The 15,803-nt window shown below is 47.6% G+C and overlaps 2 protein-coding genes across 20 annotated transcripts in view; one reads left to right on the top strand and one right to left on the bottom strand.

The window, feature by feature from the left end:
* Positions 1-3,154, bottom strand: part of LOC114011272 (uncharacterized) — a 45,741-nt gene extending 42,587 nt beyond the window's left edge. For 6 of the 19 annotated variants that reach the window (XR_008746387.1, XR_008746385.1, XR_008746389.1 and 3 more), the window contains exon 1: positions 2,071-2,710. Coding sequence is in view for 3 of the 19 variants with exons in the window: in XM_055799236.1 (XP_055655211.1) it covers positions 2,071-2,345 (275 nt within the window). In the remaining 16 variants the exon portion in view is untranslated. Of the gene's footprint in view, positions 1-2,070; positions 2,711-2,754; positions 2,888-2,977 lie in introns of those variants that run through there. The other 13 variants (XR_008746390.1, XM_055799235.1, XR_008746395.1 and 10 more) reach the window with 11 other exon arrangements.
* Positions 3,155-3,553: 399 nt separating this feature from the next.
* The window catches only part of LOC101915782 (protein Jumonji-like), a 116,675-nt gene continuing 104,425 nt past the window's right edge, over positions 3,554-15,803 (top strand). The window contains exon 1 of the mRNA XM_055799238.1: positions 3,554-4,239. Within this exon, the coding sequence (XP_055655213.1) occupies positions 4,195-4,239 (45 nt within the window). The 5' untranslated portion in view covers positions 3,554-4,194. The remainder of the gene's footprint in view (positions 4,240-15,803) is intronic.

Here is a 15,803-nt window from a genome sequence, read left to right as displayed (position 1 = left end):
TCAAAAGCAGTAGTCCCTGATTTAAAAAGGTGCAGTCATACATAAATCAGCTATGATGAACGTTCTTTTCCTATAACCTCAAAGAGATTTTATCTTTGTTGAGATGTGAAGTAGGCAAGTATTATGAAAGCTCTAGCAGCTGGAGAGGTATCACCAAGGTTCCTTCTTAATGACGCTTCTTCTCACTTTTCACTGGGATCATGTAGTAGAAGATAAGATTATGTGCTAGAAAGTGATGATATTTCACCTCCTGCTCAGAGATAACTGCACCTGTGATGTTTAATATACACAAGTCCAAATGTACAATGCCCAGAACGTGTTATTCTCATGCAAACAAATAATCCACAATATCATCACCCCACCACACTAAAAAAAAAAACACACCAAAGCTTTTTGAACAACAGTATCATACTGACAGACCACTGAGCCTGTTCCAGTCTTTGCAAACTGTTGGAAAGGTTGTCTCTGGACAATGACAAAAACTAACTGTAGAACACATAAATCCAGTTTCGGGGCTCCTTTCATAAACCTGCGTAATTTCTTGTAAAAGGATTACATACAATGAAGAAACAAATGAGATGCAAAGAAAGAAACTCCACCACGCTAACATTAGTCAATTCTCAAACATTTTCAAGCCACGATATAGTTGGAAGTGGCCAGGATGAAACTCAGTATCAAACTAGAAAAACAGAAGTGATCAAATGTAATGGCAAACACTGACATCAGCAGCAGTTAACCTGTGAAACTAACTGCTATTGTATCAACATTTAATTAATTTTGTAAACCAGTTCAGCTCCAGTCTTTAAAAGGTCAGTGTCCAAAATGCACACAAGCTAGAACTGAAAGGCAAGATCCACTGCAGATACATGATACTCAGCATGTACATAATACAATGCTCTGTATAACAGGACTCAAATGTAAATAGAGTCACAGATCTATGGAAAAGGTTTCTGCCACCCAGCAGAAAAAAGAAGAAAATTCATTAGTTTGCACTGACAGTAAGCTCTTGTTCAACACATGGCACAAAAGCCAGTAGCAAACATAGCGACGCCAAGACTTAACACTCAGGAAATACTCTCCAAAGCAAGGGGGAGGAAATAGTTGGTTTCACTACCTTATGTTATTTGAGAAAAGCCAGGTAGGTTTCCTACAAGAACCTTTTGCTCAGTCATTGACTTTGAAATAAATGAATGACTATCTTTGTCTCTTCTGGCTTTCCAAAACGTCTCCTGGAGAGAGGCAGGCACACAGACTCATCATTATTAATTGAAGAAAACCCAGGACAAAAGTGTTTTCTTCCAAGTATGTCCTAGACTTTCAAGCTACATAAACACCTTAATAAAAATAAGTGAGGGCAGAAAGTTAAAACATTCCTACAAGAAACGTGCATTTAAATGAACAAAAATCTCTCTTCAGACTTACACTTAGAAATAACTTATGCTTTCCTACAAGAGGCCTAAAGAAAAGGTTTCAAAAGATTAACTTGATCACAAGTAGTATTACCATAAAAGCTTGATTTTGGATGAAGCCAAGCACAGATTTTTTTTTCATTTTTTTATTATTAGGACTAGGAAAAAAAGCCTTTTAAATAATCAGGAGAAAGCATGAAGAATTGAACGGAAAAACTAAGAAATCATGATGTAGCTTGCTTTTTTTCCATTTAGTGTCTTAAACGTGATTTGCATCCTATTTCTAAAGCGAGAACACTATGCTCACTTATCTACGCAAGTGAGGAAGGACAGCCTCATGGTTAAGACAAAAGGCTGGGAAAGAGAGAGGTTCTGGGGGGTCCTGTGTCTCCTGCTCTCCTGACTTTGAGCACAGCCACCCAACAGCCTCACCCAAAAGTTCTCACCCCCACGGAGCAGAGGTAATACCCTCCAGAAGGGACGCAAACAAGAGGCAATACCCTCCAGAAGGGATGCGAACAGAGGTAATACTCTGCAGAAGGGATGCAAACAGAGGTAATACCCTCCAGAAGGGATGCGAACACATAAGCTGCATCTGGAAGACAGCGTGAAGTCCCTAAGGCATTACATAAACGTAGGCATTAGCACAGATATATGTCACCTCAAAGTTTGCGGTGAGTTGTAGAGAAAAGCACAAACGGCCGACTGAGTACAGCGATGCCTCACCAGGGAGATCACCGACTGCTCTCCTTCCTCCCTGCCCCTGGAAGACATGTAACCCACCGTTAAAGAACTGCTGTGTTTTCTCTGAAGATACACGCGCCTTCCGCCTCGCACCCGGTTTCCGGCTCTTTTTTTTTTTTTTTCCGGGTGTGTGTGTGGGGGGTGTGTGTGTAAGATAAATAAATCGAGTATTGGAACTTCGGCGTTTTGCATTGACACCAGGTTTTTGACGCCGGGGATTTAAAAGCACACATCCGGTGTGGACGTGTTATCCGCAAGGTTACCCGCGGCCCGCCGGCCCCTCCGCCGCCACCGCCCGGGGCCCAGCGCGACGGCTGAGGCGTCACCTCAGGGCACCCCCGAGGCGCCCCGCACGGAGCCGCCCGGCAGCCTGTCCTGAGGTGACACCAGCGGCGGGCGGGCAGAGCCGCCCCGGCGGCGCAGCCCACAGGCACGAAGTTTCGTGCCGCCGCTTCACCAGCCCAGACACATTAATCCCCGCGCTCCGCCAGCAGCCTCCCGCGGCGCCCGCCTGCGTCCCCGCTCCCTGTCAGCGGTTCCCAATAAACTTCCCCCCCCCTCCCTCCTCCCCATCCGCCCGCCCGGCCGTGCCGTCCCTCACACAGCTTCGCCCCCCCGCCTCTACCACCGGGCGCCGCCGGGGGGGTTGAGGGGAGACGAAGAGAGGGGGAAACCAACGGGGGCGGGGGGGAAGGACGAGCGTCGCGAAGGGGGTTCCTCGCACGGTAGCCAATGAGCGGCAGGCACGGGCGGGCGCGCACGGCACGCCGGGAGTCGTAGTTCGCCGTCGTCGCCATTTTGTGGCGAAGGAACTACAACTTTACCGTCAGCAAGGACGATTCTCGGGCCCTGCGCGGAGGCCCCGCCGGCGAGGCCAGGTGCTGCCAGCGCGGCGGGCCCTGGTGCATGCCCAAAGCCGGGGGAGGCGCGGCGGGAGCGGGGACGAAACGGAAGGAGAGCCCTTGGCAGACGGGAGGAGAGAGGCTGCTGCGGGGCGGGGAGGGGGGCAGGGCAGGGAGACGGAGCGTGCTGCGCTGCGAGGGACCGTCGCCAAACTCCTCGCTCGAGTTGTGGCGCAGGGCTAGCGGCGACCTTGGCTACCGGGTCGCCGCGCTTAAATGCCCCCCAAAAAAGACAGAGACGGGAGGAGGGGTGGCGGGGCGGGGGGGCAAGGGAAGCGTGTGACGCTTGACCCGCATGAAGTGCTCAGCGAGGCCTGTTGCATGCGTTGAAGGCGGCGGGGGGCCGGGCGTTGCGGCTCATATCCCGGTTGGGAGTTCAGGCCAGGCCCTAAGCGGTGTATGTATGTATGTGTGTGTGTGCGTGCGCCCGTGTGTATATATATACACACACGCGCGCACACACACACGCAGACATATATATTAAAAAAAAAAAAAAAAAAAAAAAAAAAAAGAGCCAGGTCCATTTAAAGTTGCTGCCGGAGAGCTGTTCTCATTGGTTAGGGGGGAGCTGGAGGAGCGGAGACACACACGGTGCGTGCAGCCCTCGCTGCCGCCGCTGCTGCCGCTGCTGCCGCCGCCGGAGCCGCCGCCGCTGGAGTTGTCTCTGCCGCTTTCCCTGCTGCAGCGGCACAAACGTGACTTCCACCGGTTTGATTATTTATCTTCTCCTCTCGGCCCCTTTCCTTCTCCAAGATGTAACTACAGCTCTGACACTAAGGACCTGCAGATCGCTTAGGTGGCTTGAGAAAGAGAAAAGGGGATATCAAGGGCGTCGTTTTTTGTGTTTAGGGGGAAATTTTCCATTATAATGTTTCACTAAAGTGAATTTTTTTTTGTTTCCTTCGCATTCGTCTTTTTTTTTTTTTTTTTTTTTTTTTTTTCCCGTCCCCCATTTCTCGGATTTATTGCTAGGAGAATCACATTGTGAGGAAAGAAAGTCGGATTACAAGATACCACTACAAACAACCCCCTCCCCCCAGGATTTTTTCGTGGTTTTTTTTTTTTTTTTTTTTTAAATTGTCGCGGCTTTAATTCATGAAGCAATTGTCCCCTTTTGCAATCAGAATTTGGATACCAGAATGAGCAAAGAAAGACCCAAGAGGAATATAATTCAAAAGAAATACGTAAGTGGTCATAACATATATCATTTGACTCCCAGTTTTAGGAAATGGCAGTGAATGTCAAGTTTATCGGGAATCCTGCAGCTAGCAGGCTTTCGGAACAAATGTGATCCTGAATTTTATTTTTCTGTGGCGTGGCGGGGGAGTTTCCAAGGCCCCCTTTTAACGGGGGAGCCTTCTAGCCAGCTGGGTTATAAAACCCCATTTGTGGAGCGATTCCTCCGGTGAATAAATGTATTGACCTCAAATGACACAATCATAATCTAGTTTTAGATGAAAGGCGGGGAGCTCGGGGGGCTGCCGCGATCATGTCATGAAACTGCATTTTCAGGCGGTTTTGTTAATATTGCGCTTTTGCATGCGAAGGGAGGTATTTTATTTGATATTTTTTTAGATTTTTTTTTAAATGATCTGCGTGTGTTCTGTCCCCGCCTGGCGAAGCGGCGGCGTTGGTTGTTGAAAGCCCTTTAAGTTGAAACCTAGTGTCTGGTTATGGCGAGCTCGTCTCTCGCACTAGCACATCCCAGCCCCTGGATGCGCTCGGCTCCGCCGTGCCACCGAGCCCCGCCGGCCGGGGGACGCGTGCCTGGGGCTGCCTGGGGGAACGGGGAAACGGGGGGTGGGGGTGGCTCGGTACGGTTTACAAAAAAAAAAAAACAACATAGAAAAAACTAGTGATGATGGCTCGAAAATTTGGCCGACAGCAGTGCAGCCCGGGCTGTATTTCTGCCTGGCTTTATGCAACTGCTTAACCAATCCCTTGTAATTGTCTAATCCTTTAAACATATAAATGTGGATGGATAGTTGGATTTTTGTTCGTGCTCCAGTTACGTTTTGATTGGCGTAGGGGAGTTCTTTTTGCGTTTGGAAAAACTGAGGGGATTAGCCAAATATGCAGTAAAGCGAATAATAATTTTTATCTGCACGGTTTTAAAAAAATTCCTCGTTCGGGGGATATATACATATATATACGCACATCTAGCTAAATCTTTGCTTTTGGGTACGTTTGCTGCTAGGCTTTAAAAGTTTATATCGCGCCTGTCGCTTGTCCCGACGGTTTTCGGCGAGGGGCGTCCCTTGGCAGGGAGGAGGGTGACCTTCGGGACACTTTTCCTTCGCTATTATATAGATTTGGTAAAAACTGCAGTTGACTCCAGCTGACTGCCGCTATCGATTGCCCGCCCCGCTGAAACGCAGCCCGGGGGGGGTGGGCTGCGCGCTATGTCGGAGCTGGACCCCCCCTTCTCCCCCCCCCCCCCCCCCCTCCGAAATTTCCGAATTAAAATACATCCGCATTGCAGAGGAGCTGGGAGCCCGGGGCCGGCGAGTTTAAAGTATTGCATCGAAACGGGAACGGCGGGTGGAAAGTCTGGCGAAACACGCGAGGCGTCCACGTTTCCCAGGCAGGCAGACAAAAGCGGGGCGGGGGGGGCCGCCGTGTTAATGATTAAGGGCGGGGGGGGGCGGGGGAGGGGGGGGGGAATGTGGGGTGGGGGTGTGCGCGCGTGGCCGGGAGATCACCCCAAAGCGCTGCTCCCCCGGGCTGGCGGGGGCGAACAATGCGGCGCCGCTCCCGCACCGCCGGGCATGGGCCGAGCGCGGCTCCCGCCGGCCCCGGGGGAGGCTCGGGAGGGACGGGGGCGAGCGCAGCGGGGGGGACAATGTGCCGCCTGCTCCCCGGGCGCAACTTCGGCGGCGGCGCTTGTTTTTACCCCCCTCCCTGCCCCCCCGGTTTCGCTGCGGGCGGCGGGGCCGGCGGGGCGCGCTGGCGGCGGCAGCAACAGGTTGCCGGGGCTGTGACGGGAGCCCGCGGGCCGCCGGCCACGCCGCCGCCCGGCCAGGTTCGCCCTGCTCCCGTGACGTCACAAAGGGAAGGGCCTGCGCGCCGTGGAATCTTCGGCGCTCCGGCCCCCCCCCCCTCGCGCCCCCCCCCCCCCCGCCGGTGTGACGTCAGAGCCGAGGCGGGGCGGGGGCGGGAGGAGGCCCCGGGGCAGCGCTCGGCGGCGCGGCGGGGGAGGGGAGGGGGCGGCCCGGCCCCGGGCCAGGTGAGCAGGTGCAGGGGCCGCCCGGCCCGGCCCCGCCCTGCCGGTTTCGGGGCGGGAGGGTGATGGATCGCCGCCACGCCGAGGGGAGGGCCGGTCACGTCGCCCACGCGGAGGCGTGGGGACACGCGTGGCACGTTTCCTCCTGCCCGTGACCTTCGGGTGCTGCGGCGGCCCGGCGGAACACGCCCGGGGCCGCCTCCTCGCCGGTTCAACCGGGCCTTTTGTTGTCCGCCTGCGCGGCTGCCGGTGTGATCGCCCGCCCCCGGGTCGGGGTCGCGGCTTCCCGGCCTTGGCGGAAGCCGCTCGTCTCTTCTCGGGGGCTGCCGTCCCCCCGCCGTCCCGTCAGGCCCGACCCCGCGCCGCCGTGGGGCAGGCCTCGGGCCCGGCTGCCGCCTCAGGTGACCGGGGGGAGGTGGCGCAGCCGGCTGGCGGTGGCCGAGGCAGGCCTCACCTCGGGCCCTTCACCTCAGCGAGGCCGGCCGCGGGTCTCCCAGCCCCGCCGCCGAAGAATGGCTGGCGGGCCGCGGGGCCCACGGTGACCTGGCCGCTGAGGTGAGGGCTGCGCCGGGCAGGGGCGCACCCCGCCGTGAGGAGCGGGGCTCCGGCCGGGCGGCCCCGCAGCTGCCCAGTGGCGCTTCGGCGGCCCCGCGCCTCGTCGGGGCTTTGCCGTGTGGGGAGCGGAGCCGGCCCGCGCTGCTGCTGCTGCTTTTCGGCGTTTGCGAAATGAATTCTGAAAACAAAAAGGTGGTGAGAACAATGGAGTAAAGCCTGCGCGTTGCGGGCTGCTGTTGTGGGGGCTTGGCTCCCCGTGCCGTAAGTGGCTGCAATTAAAAGTTCTCTTAAACTTTGAGAGCGTTATCTTTTGCGACTGATAACCCAGGAATGAGGAAATCCGTGCGTGCATCTATTCTCCCGTGCTTTAAGGACGCTATCAATTTTTAAAAGGACCATGGCTGACTCATACAAATCTTTCTTCTCACTTTACCCTCCTCCTTCGCAAACATCTTTACATATCAAATATTGCCTTTTGGCTCAGGCCTCGGAAAACTGACAGCTTTTGTAAAGCATCAGCCGAGAAGCCAGACTGCATTCAGTATGCGCTTGGAATTAATAGTTCTTAAATGAAAAGCTTTGAAGTCTTAAGTGTAATTTCACAGGTGCATTTTTCTGCCCGTTTTTGTGATGCTGAATAGCAAATCTGCTGTTCTTGCTGGCTTAGATCTCTGCGTATCGGACCTGGATTACTGTCTTAAAATACCTGCACAGTTCTGCTATGGTAGCAGATGGCAAAATATAATTAAGGAGTAATGTTGCTACTGTCTGTCACCTCGCGTGATTTGTTTCCTTGTCCTTGCAGAAGTAAAAGTGCTGTAGTCTGCCATGAGGTGACACGCTTCACCTACAGACGGCCTGGTAAGCTCCTCAGGCTGAGGGCCGGCAAGGCCTGTCCAGGATTAGCGTGCTGCAGACATCTGAGGAGAGCTCCCGGCGGTGCTGCAGCCTTTGAAACAATACTTTCTGCTTGAGTGTGCTTGTAGCGGGCTCAGGGAGTTTTGGAGAGGGATGGGAGGTGGTGACCATGCAGCAGCACCACCTCCTCCCCAGTCAGGGATGTTTCTTTGGGCAGGGGCCTGGCCCTGAAGCCCCAAGGCTTCAGCCAGAGCCTCCTGCCCTGCTTTATTTGCTGTGAGAGTTTCCTCGTTTCCTTCCTGCAGCCCCACAACTGCCAGCATGCTTTAAGTTTGACCACTTCCTACAAGAAGTAATGTAAATACACCGGTTGTAGCAGAGGTAGTATTCAGTGTACATTGCATCTTATTTCACATAACTTTCTGGAGCTTTCTTGTGCCGGGTCTTTTGCAGGCTTGCAGTAAAAGCACGCTCAACTTTTTTTTTTTTTTTTTCTTCCTTCCCACTGTGTGTGTAAATTCAGCTAACAGTGTAAGGGTGCTTGCTGTGCTGGAGATCTTGAGTTTGGGTTCCTCTTAACCTCCTCCTGGTCTCTTGAGACTCCAGCATTATGTTGTCAGTGGCTATAGGACAGCGTGTAACTAGAAACTAGTAATTAAAATGCTTCCTTTTTGAAGGAATATTTATTTTTTGCTATCAACAAATGCTTTACCCTGAGATGCTAATGGACTGCTGCTCACTCTGATGGACTGAGGCAGGAGGCTGTGTAAGATGCTGTCCAGAGTGAATTGTAATGAATCAAGGCCCCTGTGAAGAGTTTCTAATGTTCATTAAGCACTTCTACCTTCTCTTATGAGGCCTACTAACCCAGTATTAAAAGTATATTACCCCTTCCTTTTCTGCAAGTGTAAGATAACAGCTAATGTTACGCGTATGCTAAAGTGTGGTACAAACTCAGCTGATTCTGTGAGGCAGTAGCATTCACTCCATTTTATTGTCTGATGAAACAGAAGTCTAAATTATTTGCCTCGAGCTACATACTGTAACGGTGGCAGAGATGGAACTAATCTGTATTTCTGCAGCTTACAGGCTCTTGCTACAAGGCACAGCATCTGCTATACAAGGACTACTTTATGCAGTTCAAACTTTCTTCAAGATTTCCCCTCTCCCCAGTTATGTTCTGGACTGTTAGATTAACAGTATGTAATAACAGCAGCAACAACAAAAGAGATACATTTTGGTATGGATACTTGATTTATTTGAGTGATGATTATAGCCTGCAGCTGATAGAGACCAGTTGATACTGTGATGACTCAGCTGTGGGAGTATTACATAAAATAGGTCAATTTTTTAATCTCATAGTCTGAAGCTAAAGAGACTCCAGGTTTAAAATTTATATTTTCTTTATACACATTACTGATATTTCCTGATCTGAACGCAACTAAAAGTTCTTGAGGAGGAGGAAAATGGATTTTGGGGGTTGATTTGGGTTTGTAATGGTTTGATGGTTTGGTTTTTTTTTTTTTTCCCCATTTATATTTTACAGTGACTGAATTCAATCAATTTGAACTTGGGGAGGGAGGGGAAACACCAGCTGCTTTCATTTCTAAAGTTTCCAGTTTGCAGCACTCAAGTGAAAGGGAGGCTTAAAGGTAATTTTAAAGTAGGGAAAGGAGAAGCAGAGACACGTTTATTATTTTTTATTTACCAGCACCCAGCTTTTGTGTTATTTAGCAGATGTGGAATTTGCAGAGGAATACATGCATTGCTGTGAAATCCAGATTTGCATTTTAAAAACGTGCCGTTTTTTTCCCCCTAGTCCTTTGCATGGCTTTCTTCCCGACTATAAATGTAAACCAAGTGTAAATGATGCATTATTTGCCTTAGTGGGCAGACAGTCTGAAAACAATAGTGCTGATGGATTTGACTGCCTCTGTGTAAGATTAACGGGACATTAACTTTCAAGTCTAATAATGCAAATCTCAGTGTTGCCAAACCTGAGCTTTCCTTAAATGTTTCCTGGTGCTGATGGCTCTAAATGTCCCTATGCTACAGCCAAAACTTCAGCTGACGGTTTTTATGATCTAGCCCTTCACCTTCCAATACAGAGCCCCTTAACCTGTTGTTGTGACTTTAGACAAAAGGGTAAATGGAGTTTAATGTCCAAGTGAATGATGGGGTATGGTACGCATATACTTTTTATACATAGTACCATTTTTTATTTAAAGCATTTTTAAGTGGTAGGAAGCCACCAGGAAACTTAAAAGCTGCAAATCGCTTGTAAAATTCAGGTCTAGTAAGTGAGGAGTACTTGGCGCTGAAATTCAGATACAGGAAATAATATGCTTGCCAAAATGTATTTGGTGTTCTCTTAGATCTTTGATGGGTTGGTTGTTTTGCTGGCTCGTTACTACTGGGAATATTGGATGTGATCCTTCTTGTTTTTTAATGGGCAGGTTTTATTTGGGAACTCTTGGTTTTCATTTGTAAGGGTGGGTTTATTTCAGTCAGTCACAGAAACGTTTTCTCAATGAATCGGTAGGTAGAAGGTTTAAAACCATTTGCCATTTCACTTGCTCAGGTTCCACACTTTCCCTCATGTAATGACATCCTGTTCTGATGTTGTTCCTTCAGTAATCCGGCAGAGGCCTGGTATTTCCAGTGGTGGGCTGTGGGAAAGGAATAAACTGTTTAATTATAGCAGTGAGGGCTTGTTTGAAAATACGCTAGCTGTCTTCCCCTCCACGTGGGTTTTCTTTTTGTCCGTTGTTTCCTTATGCAGATCAAGGGTAAAACGCTGCTGTTCAACTTGCCCTGCAAGCGTGGCCACGCTCAGTGGCAAAGCTGAGCAGTGGCTGAGAGCATTGCCATGTGGAACGCAGTGTCTCGAGGCTCTTGGCTAGAGATCACGGCTCCCTGGTCTGCGAGCAGACGTATGGTGTGAGTGTGCCCCATCTGCTCCCGTGCGAAGTTTATCGGCTTAATTTATGCTGCTGCAGAAAGCTCTTCAGAATGACCAGCTTGGCTGAGCACAGAAGCAAGGGATAAAAAAAACACTCAGGTGGAAATCATCATTCCACTGTTTCACATGGGGAAGAGTAGCATGTGAAACTGCTTCAGCATTTCTGCAGCAAATCTCTCATCCTGAACTGGCGCATCATAAACTGTATCACTTATTTTTATCTGGGGGAACAAACCCTCCTTTAATCGGGCATAAAAGCAGGATTGTGTGATTAAAAAAAATGCAGTGAAAACAAAATGAGAGACCTATACTAAGGTCTCCTTACACTTTCTGCATCTAGGTCAGGCCTGTGGAGCAGGAGTAGTTTCTGGTCAGGTTCAGTTTAGTGGCTGTAGGGTTGCTACAGCTGCAGTCAGACGTTTTGACAGTGCTAAAGTCTGTTTAGCAAAAATGTGATGATGCCCCCGAAGAGTTGCATCACTTGAGGGACATGACTTAATCTTTTCTTAATGTCTCTCTTCTGTAATGTGTAATCTGCTTGGTCTGTCCTGCTTGGGTTCTTGCAGTCTTTTTTGCCCGGTTCTTCCCTTGATCTGCTCTGCAAAAAGTCAGCTTTGTATCTGTGGCTATTACTCTGTTGCTTTTACTTCCTAAAGGCTAGAAGAAATGCAAATAATAAGAATCGAGTTGACATACTGTGGCCTGTTGCTGTGCTTCGGGAGGGCTTGTGGTATTCACGTCCCAGCGCTCTGCTTTGAGTTCTTTGAGCTTGCTTCGCTGATCTGACATCTTTTGGATGACGTGATGGTTGCAGGAGTTTAGCATGTTTTGGCACACGCATGCTATGATGACTGGCTAACGATATTTATAAAGCTCAAAAATAAACCATGGGAGCTCATTCTGACATAATCTACTAATCTTAGTTTTGCACTTTGATACTGTGTTGTCTGAGCCAAGTTAGGATAACTATATATTGCAAGCAATTCATTTTTAGCTTTGCTTGCAGATTAGTGTTGAAGCAATGCATGCTCTTAAATTAAGGATGATGGGAATGAGTTTGGAGAAATTATGGGCTCTTTCAACTATATGCATATGGAAATCAGCTCTGTGCATATTTTTAGAATGTGTTTATGTGTGTGGGTAGAGGTACATGTTCCCCAATATTTCTGGACAATGTTGTGTACTGGCATTTTGACATGATGTTTTTTTCCCTTCGCTGCCCACAGGAACAGGACAGTATTGTCTGCCCTTTCCCACATTTGTATTTTAGGGGAAGGACTTTCTCTTCTCTTTGAGGATTGTGCTTTATTTTCTTCCGGATAAAAAAAATAAATAATCTGCTACTGCTGTGAGTAAACTTTAGTCTTGTGCTAGCCATCCTGCTAGTCACGCTGTATTTTGGGGAGTCCAACCAAGAGACTAAGCTTTTGAGGCTCCTCAGTGACAGAAATTAGGGTTTCCCCTGACAACTCCATTTAAACAGCTAAGAACAATTTTCTGGCTATGTTTGGGAATGGCCTGCATTTTTAAGAAATACAAAGAGGAACTTGCAGATGTAAGGCATGCAAGTCAAGTGAATTGCGATGTGCGAATATTTTTTGAGGTTGCTGCTAATAAAGTGAACGGAAACCATGAGTCTTGGCAAAGAGTCTGTCCCGTGTCTCACTCTTTGAGACACTTATCATTATTTTTATGAGTTGCATAATTTAGCATATAATTTTCTATGCTGTTCTAGAACTGGGGAGTCTTTAAGCCCCCAAAGCACACAGCCTAGAAATTGCATTTGGACTTCTAAGTTGCTGCAGGCTACCACCATATGTTTATAGTTTTTTTTTTTCTTTTTATAAGGTACCTATTAGGCAGACTAAGGGTGATTTAGAGGAGGGATATGTTTCCTTCTTTCTCGCCTTTTTTATTTCATGGATATTACTTTCAGCCAGTTTGTCCCACAGAGTTCTTTTTGGTACATCAAAGTTGTAAGCCAAATCTCTCAGCTGCAGTGTGCATGCTAAAAACCCCGTAATACAAATTTCCAACCCTGCACGTATGCCAGATCAATTAACTTCTTAACTCAACTCAAGCTGAAAAGAAATAGTACCGCTTCTGTTTTTGTTTCAGCCCTGCAAAACTTGGTCCAGACTTTTAGGTTTACAAAACTCAAAGCCAAGCAAAAAGGTTTTCTGTTATTGTTTGTAAAGTTGACTGGTAACTAGGCCAGTGTTGTACATGGTTCCTTTTTCGGTGATGTTCCAAATGAACAGCCTTAATGTGAGTGCTTTTCATGGAAGGATGACATAGATGGATGCCTGAGATACAATTTTCTGATTGATGGTCACTTCCCCCCTCCCTTCTCGAAGCATAGTGATAATGATGAAAATTCTCATGGCCTATTCCCGTCGTGCAGGCTGGCTTTCTGAGACCAGGGAACGTCCCTTTCAGTTTTGGAAATAAAGCAGAAGTTGATGTGTTGGAATAGTATTTCCTCTAACTATTTATTAAAAAGAGGTACTACACCCGAGTAAGATTGTAAGGAGAACAATGTAGTCTTTCTGCCACTGAGGCCTTTATCTTAAGTTTGAAAAGCCTTTACCAATGTTAATTTTTTTGTTCTAGTTATTCAACATATAATGGGGACACAGTAATACCACTTTGTAAGACAAGAGGCTTTGTGTTACTTAAAAGCTGGAGTTACAGCATGTTACAGTAACTGCAACTTGTGAATTATTTATAACTTGGAAGAAATAATGGTTGTCCTAATGGCAAATAATTTTGAAGCCGGCTTTTTCTTTTTTTCCAAGTCTGTCTGTGATGCCTTGAACGAATAAAAACTACCAAAAATAAGCAGTAACCATTGAGAGAAGCTGTCCTGTCCCCTTCTTCCTGTCTGTGGTGGAAATGTCCTGTGTGTAGCTTTTGCATTTTGCTTTTGGTAACAACGTCATGAATGTGGAGACCTGTAAGCTGCCTTACGCCGTGTTTTGATGATCACTTTAAGCCTGCACTGCACTGAAAGAAGTGGTTTAGTCTTCCTCCGGCTCCCTGTTCCCCCTCTCTTCTGCAGGCCAACATGTGTACCAGGTGATAACTCCCACTGCAGACTGGGGACTTTCCAAGTTAAAACTGAACTGACAAAATGTGGTTGATTTTTAATGTGGATTCATTTAATATTGCAGTTTGTGATGTAGCTGTAAAAATACTTGGTCTGGGGAAAGTGTTGCAGGGACATAAAATGAAGTGGCATGGGAGGGGTAGGGTTGATTCTGTTAGCAATAGTGTGAGCTTAAATGGGCTGTGAAATTATGACTAAATAGGAGTCAAGATATATGTTTTATTTCCTAGCAAACAAAATTAGCTGTCCTTGTCTGTTCTAAGGATTGTTCGGGCATGGATTTTGCTGTACTGTCCTACTGCTAGAAGCATGGTGAATACTAAACAAGGTTGAAATGGAAGTTAGGCCATGCAGGTGAAAATGAAGCTGAAGGTGTTTGTGCCTGTGGTCATGGTAGTGCCGTGATCGTTTCCAAAGTGCTAAAATATGTTGGAAGAGGATTAAAAACATGCCACTGTTCTTATGTGTTATGCTTGCTGAGGTAGGATCTGAACAATTTTAACCTTAAACAAGAAGAAAAAAGAGGAAGAAAATAAAATTAAGATAGCTGTGCTACTGGAAGCTGAGTTCCAGCACTAAACGTGGTAGAAAAAGTAGTACTCCTTTTAATTCAACAGACACATGCACCCACCCCACAGCACAGGAGCTCCACTGTGGAAGTGAAGCCAGTGTAGCATTTTACTTTCTACCGCAAGGACTTGCTTACAGAAGGGAGTTCCTCCAGAAATTTCCCATGACTTTATTTGTTTTATTTCGTACTACTGAAGAACAAGCTCAGATGGCTTCTCTTGTTAAAACCACTTGTGTCTATCAAATGTGCAAGTGAACCAAAGTGCTGATGTATTTTTGCCCCAGGTTCCCAAGCAGTGTGAGAAGGCCAAACCATGTCAAATCAAGAAGCTATAAAAAACAAGGTTTCTTTTAATTAGAGGAACATCAGTATGTGGCATCACATGCCTTTTTCTCACCATAGAAGGCCAGCAGTGGTGACCCTACTGATCTTTCCTTCTTCGTATAGTGCTTTGGCCATATCAATACAACCAAAGAGCTGCATACAAAATAGGGTCACTGAAATTTATCAGGCTTAAAAAGTAGTTATGCCAATGCTTTTTCTCTTCTTTCTTCCCCTACCTCCTCATCTTTAAATAGTCTGGTTTCAGTGCAGCCCTGCAAAGGCTGCTGTTTAGTGGCACAGTAAGGGAACGATGGGGCCCAAGGACCTTTTTGGCTTTGCTGCGGATTAAAAAGACGTGTGGAACTGCACCCTCAGTTTTGATCCAGCAAGGCGCTGTAGCACGTGCCTGTCTCGAATGTATGAATACTCTTACTGACGTCAATTGAAGTACTTGGAGCTTGTGAGTTAAGCACATGCCGAAGTGCTTTTCAGGGCTGGAGATTTTGCCATTCCTATGTAAGAGTGTGTGCAAGTATTTGCAGGCAGGAATGTTGGTTTTCTAAGAGGGTGATGGCCATTTAATGGTTTTAATGGCTTTACTAGATATAGTCCTGCCTGTTGGTTTTTCTGAACTGTTTCTTTTGCTTTTTGTTTTTTTTTAGCATCTTCTCCTAGTATTTTATTTAAATGTATTAACTGTTCTTTTTCTTTTCTTGTTCTTCTCTTCATTATAGTGTGCATGTGTGCATAGTACGGGCATTTTTTAGAGTTCACCCCACCACCCTCTTGTCTTCCAGTCCCATGCTTTTCTCTTTCTCTCCTTTCTGTGTATTTTTCTGATTGGGCTCCTCTATCCACTTCGTCCCCGTCTGAGAAAATTACCTGTTGCGAAGCTGCTGCCATCTCTTTGCAAAAAAGCAAAACAAACTGTTGTTGCAGTATTATTTTCTTTTCCTGAAGGCCGGAGGGGGAGATGAGGAAAGGTTCCTGCAGTTCATTTTAGGGGCAGCTCCATAGGAAATAATTTAGAAGGGGAGGAATTGCACTGTTGCTACCTGCCTCTCAAGCCTGTGTGCAGAATTTGAGCGCTGGTTACAGAAAATACTGACTGTGTACTTACATTATGCAAGGCTCAGCAAACTGCTA

This window comes from Falco peregrinus, chromosome 3, assembly GCF_023634155.1.
Source record: "Falco peregrinus isolate bFalPer1 chromosome 3, bFalPer1.pri, whole genome shotgun sequence".
Lineage (NCBI taxonomy): Eukaryota > Metazoa > Chordata > Aves > Falconiformes > Falconidae > Falco > Falco peregrinus.
The sequence above is the reverse complement of the archived record's forward strand: the minus strand, read 5'-3'. Positions and strand labels throughout refer to the sequence as shown.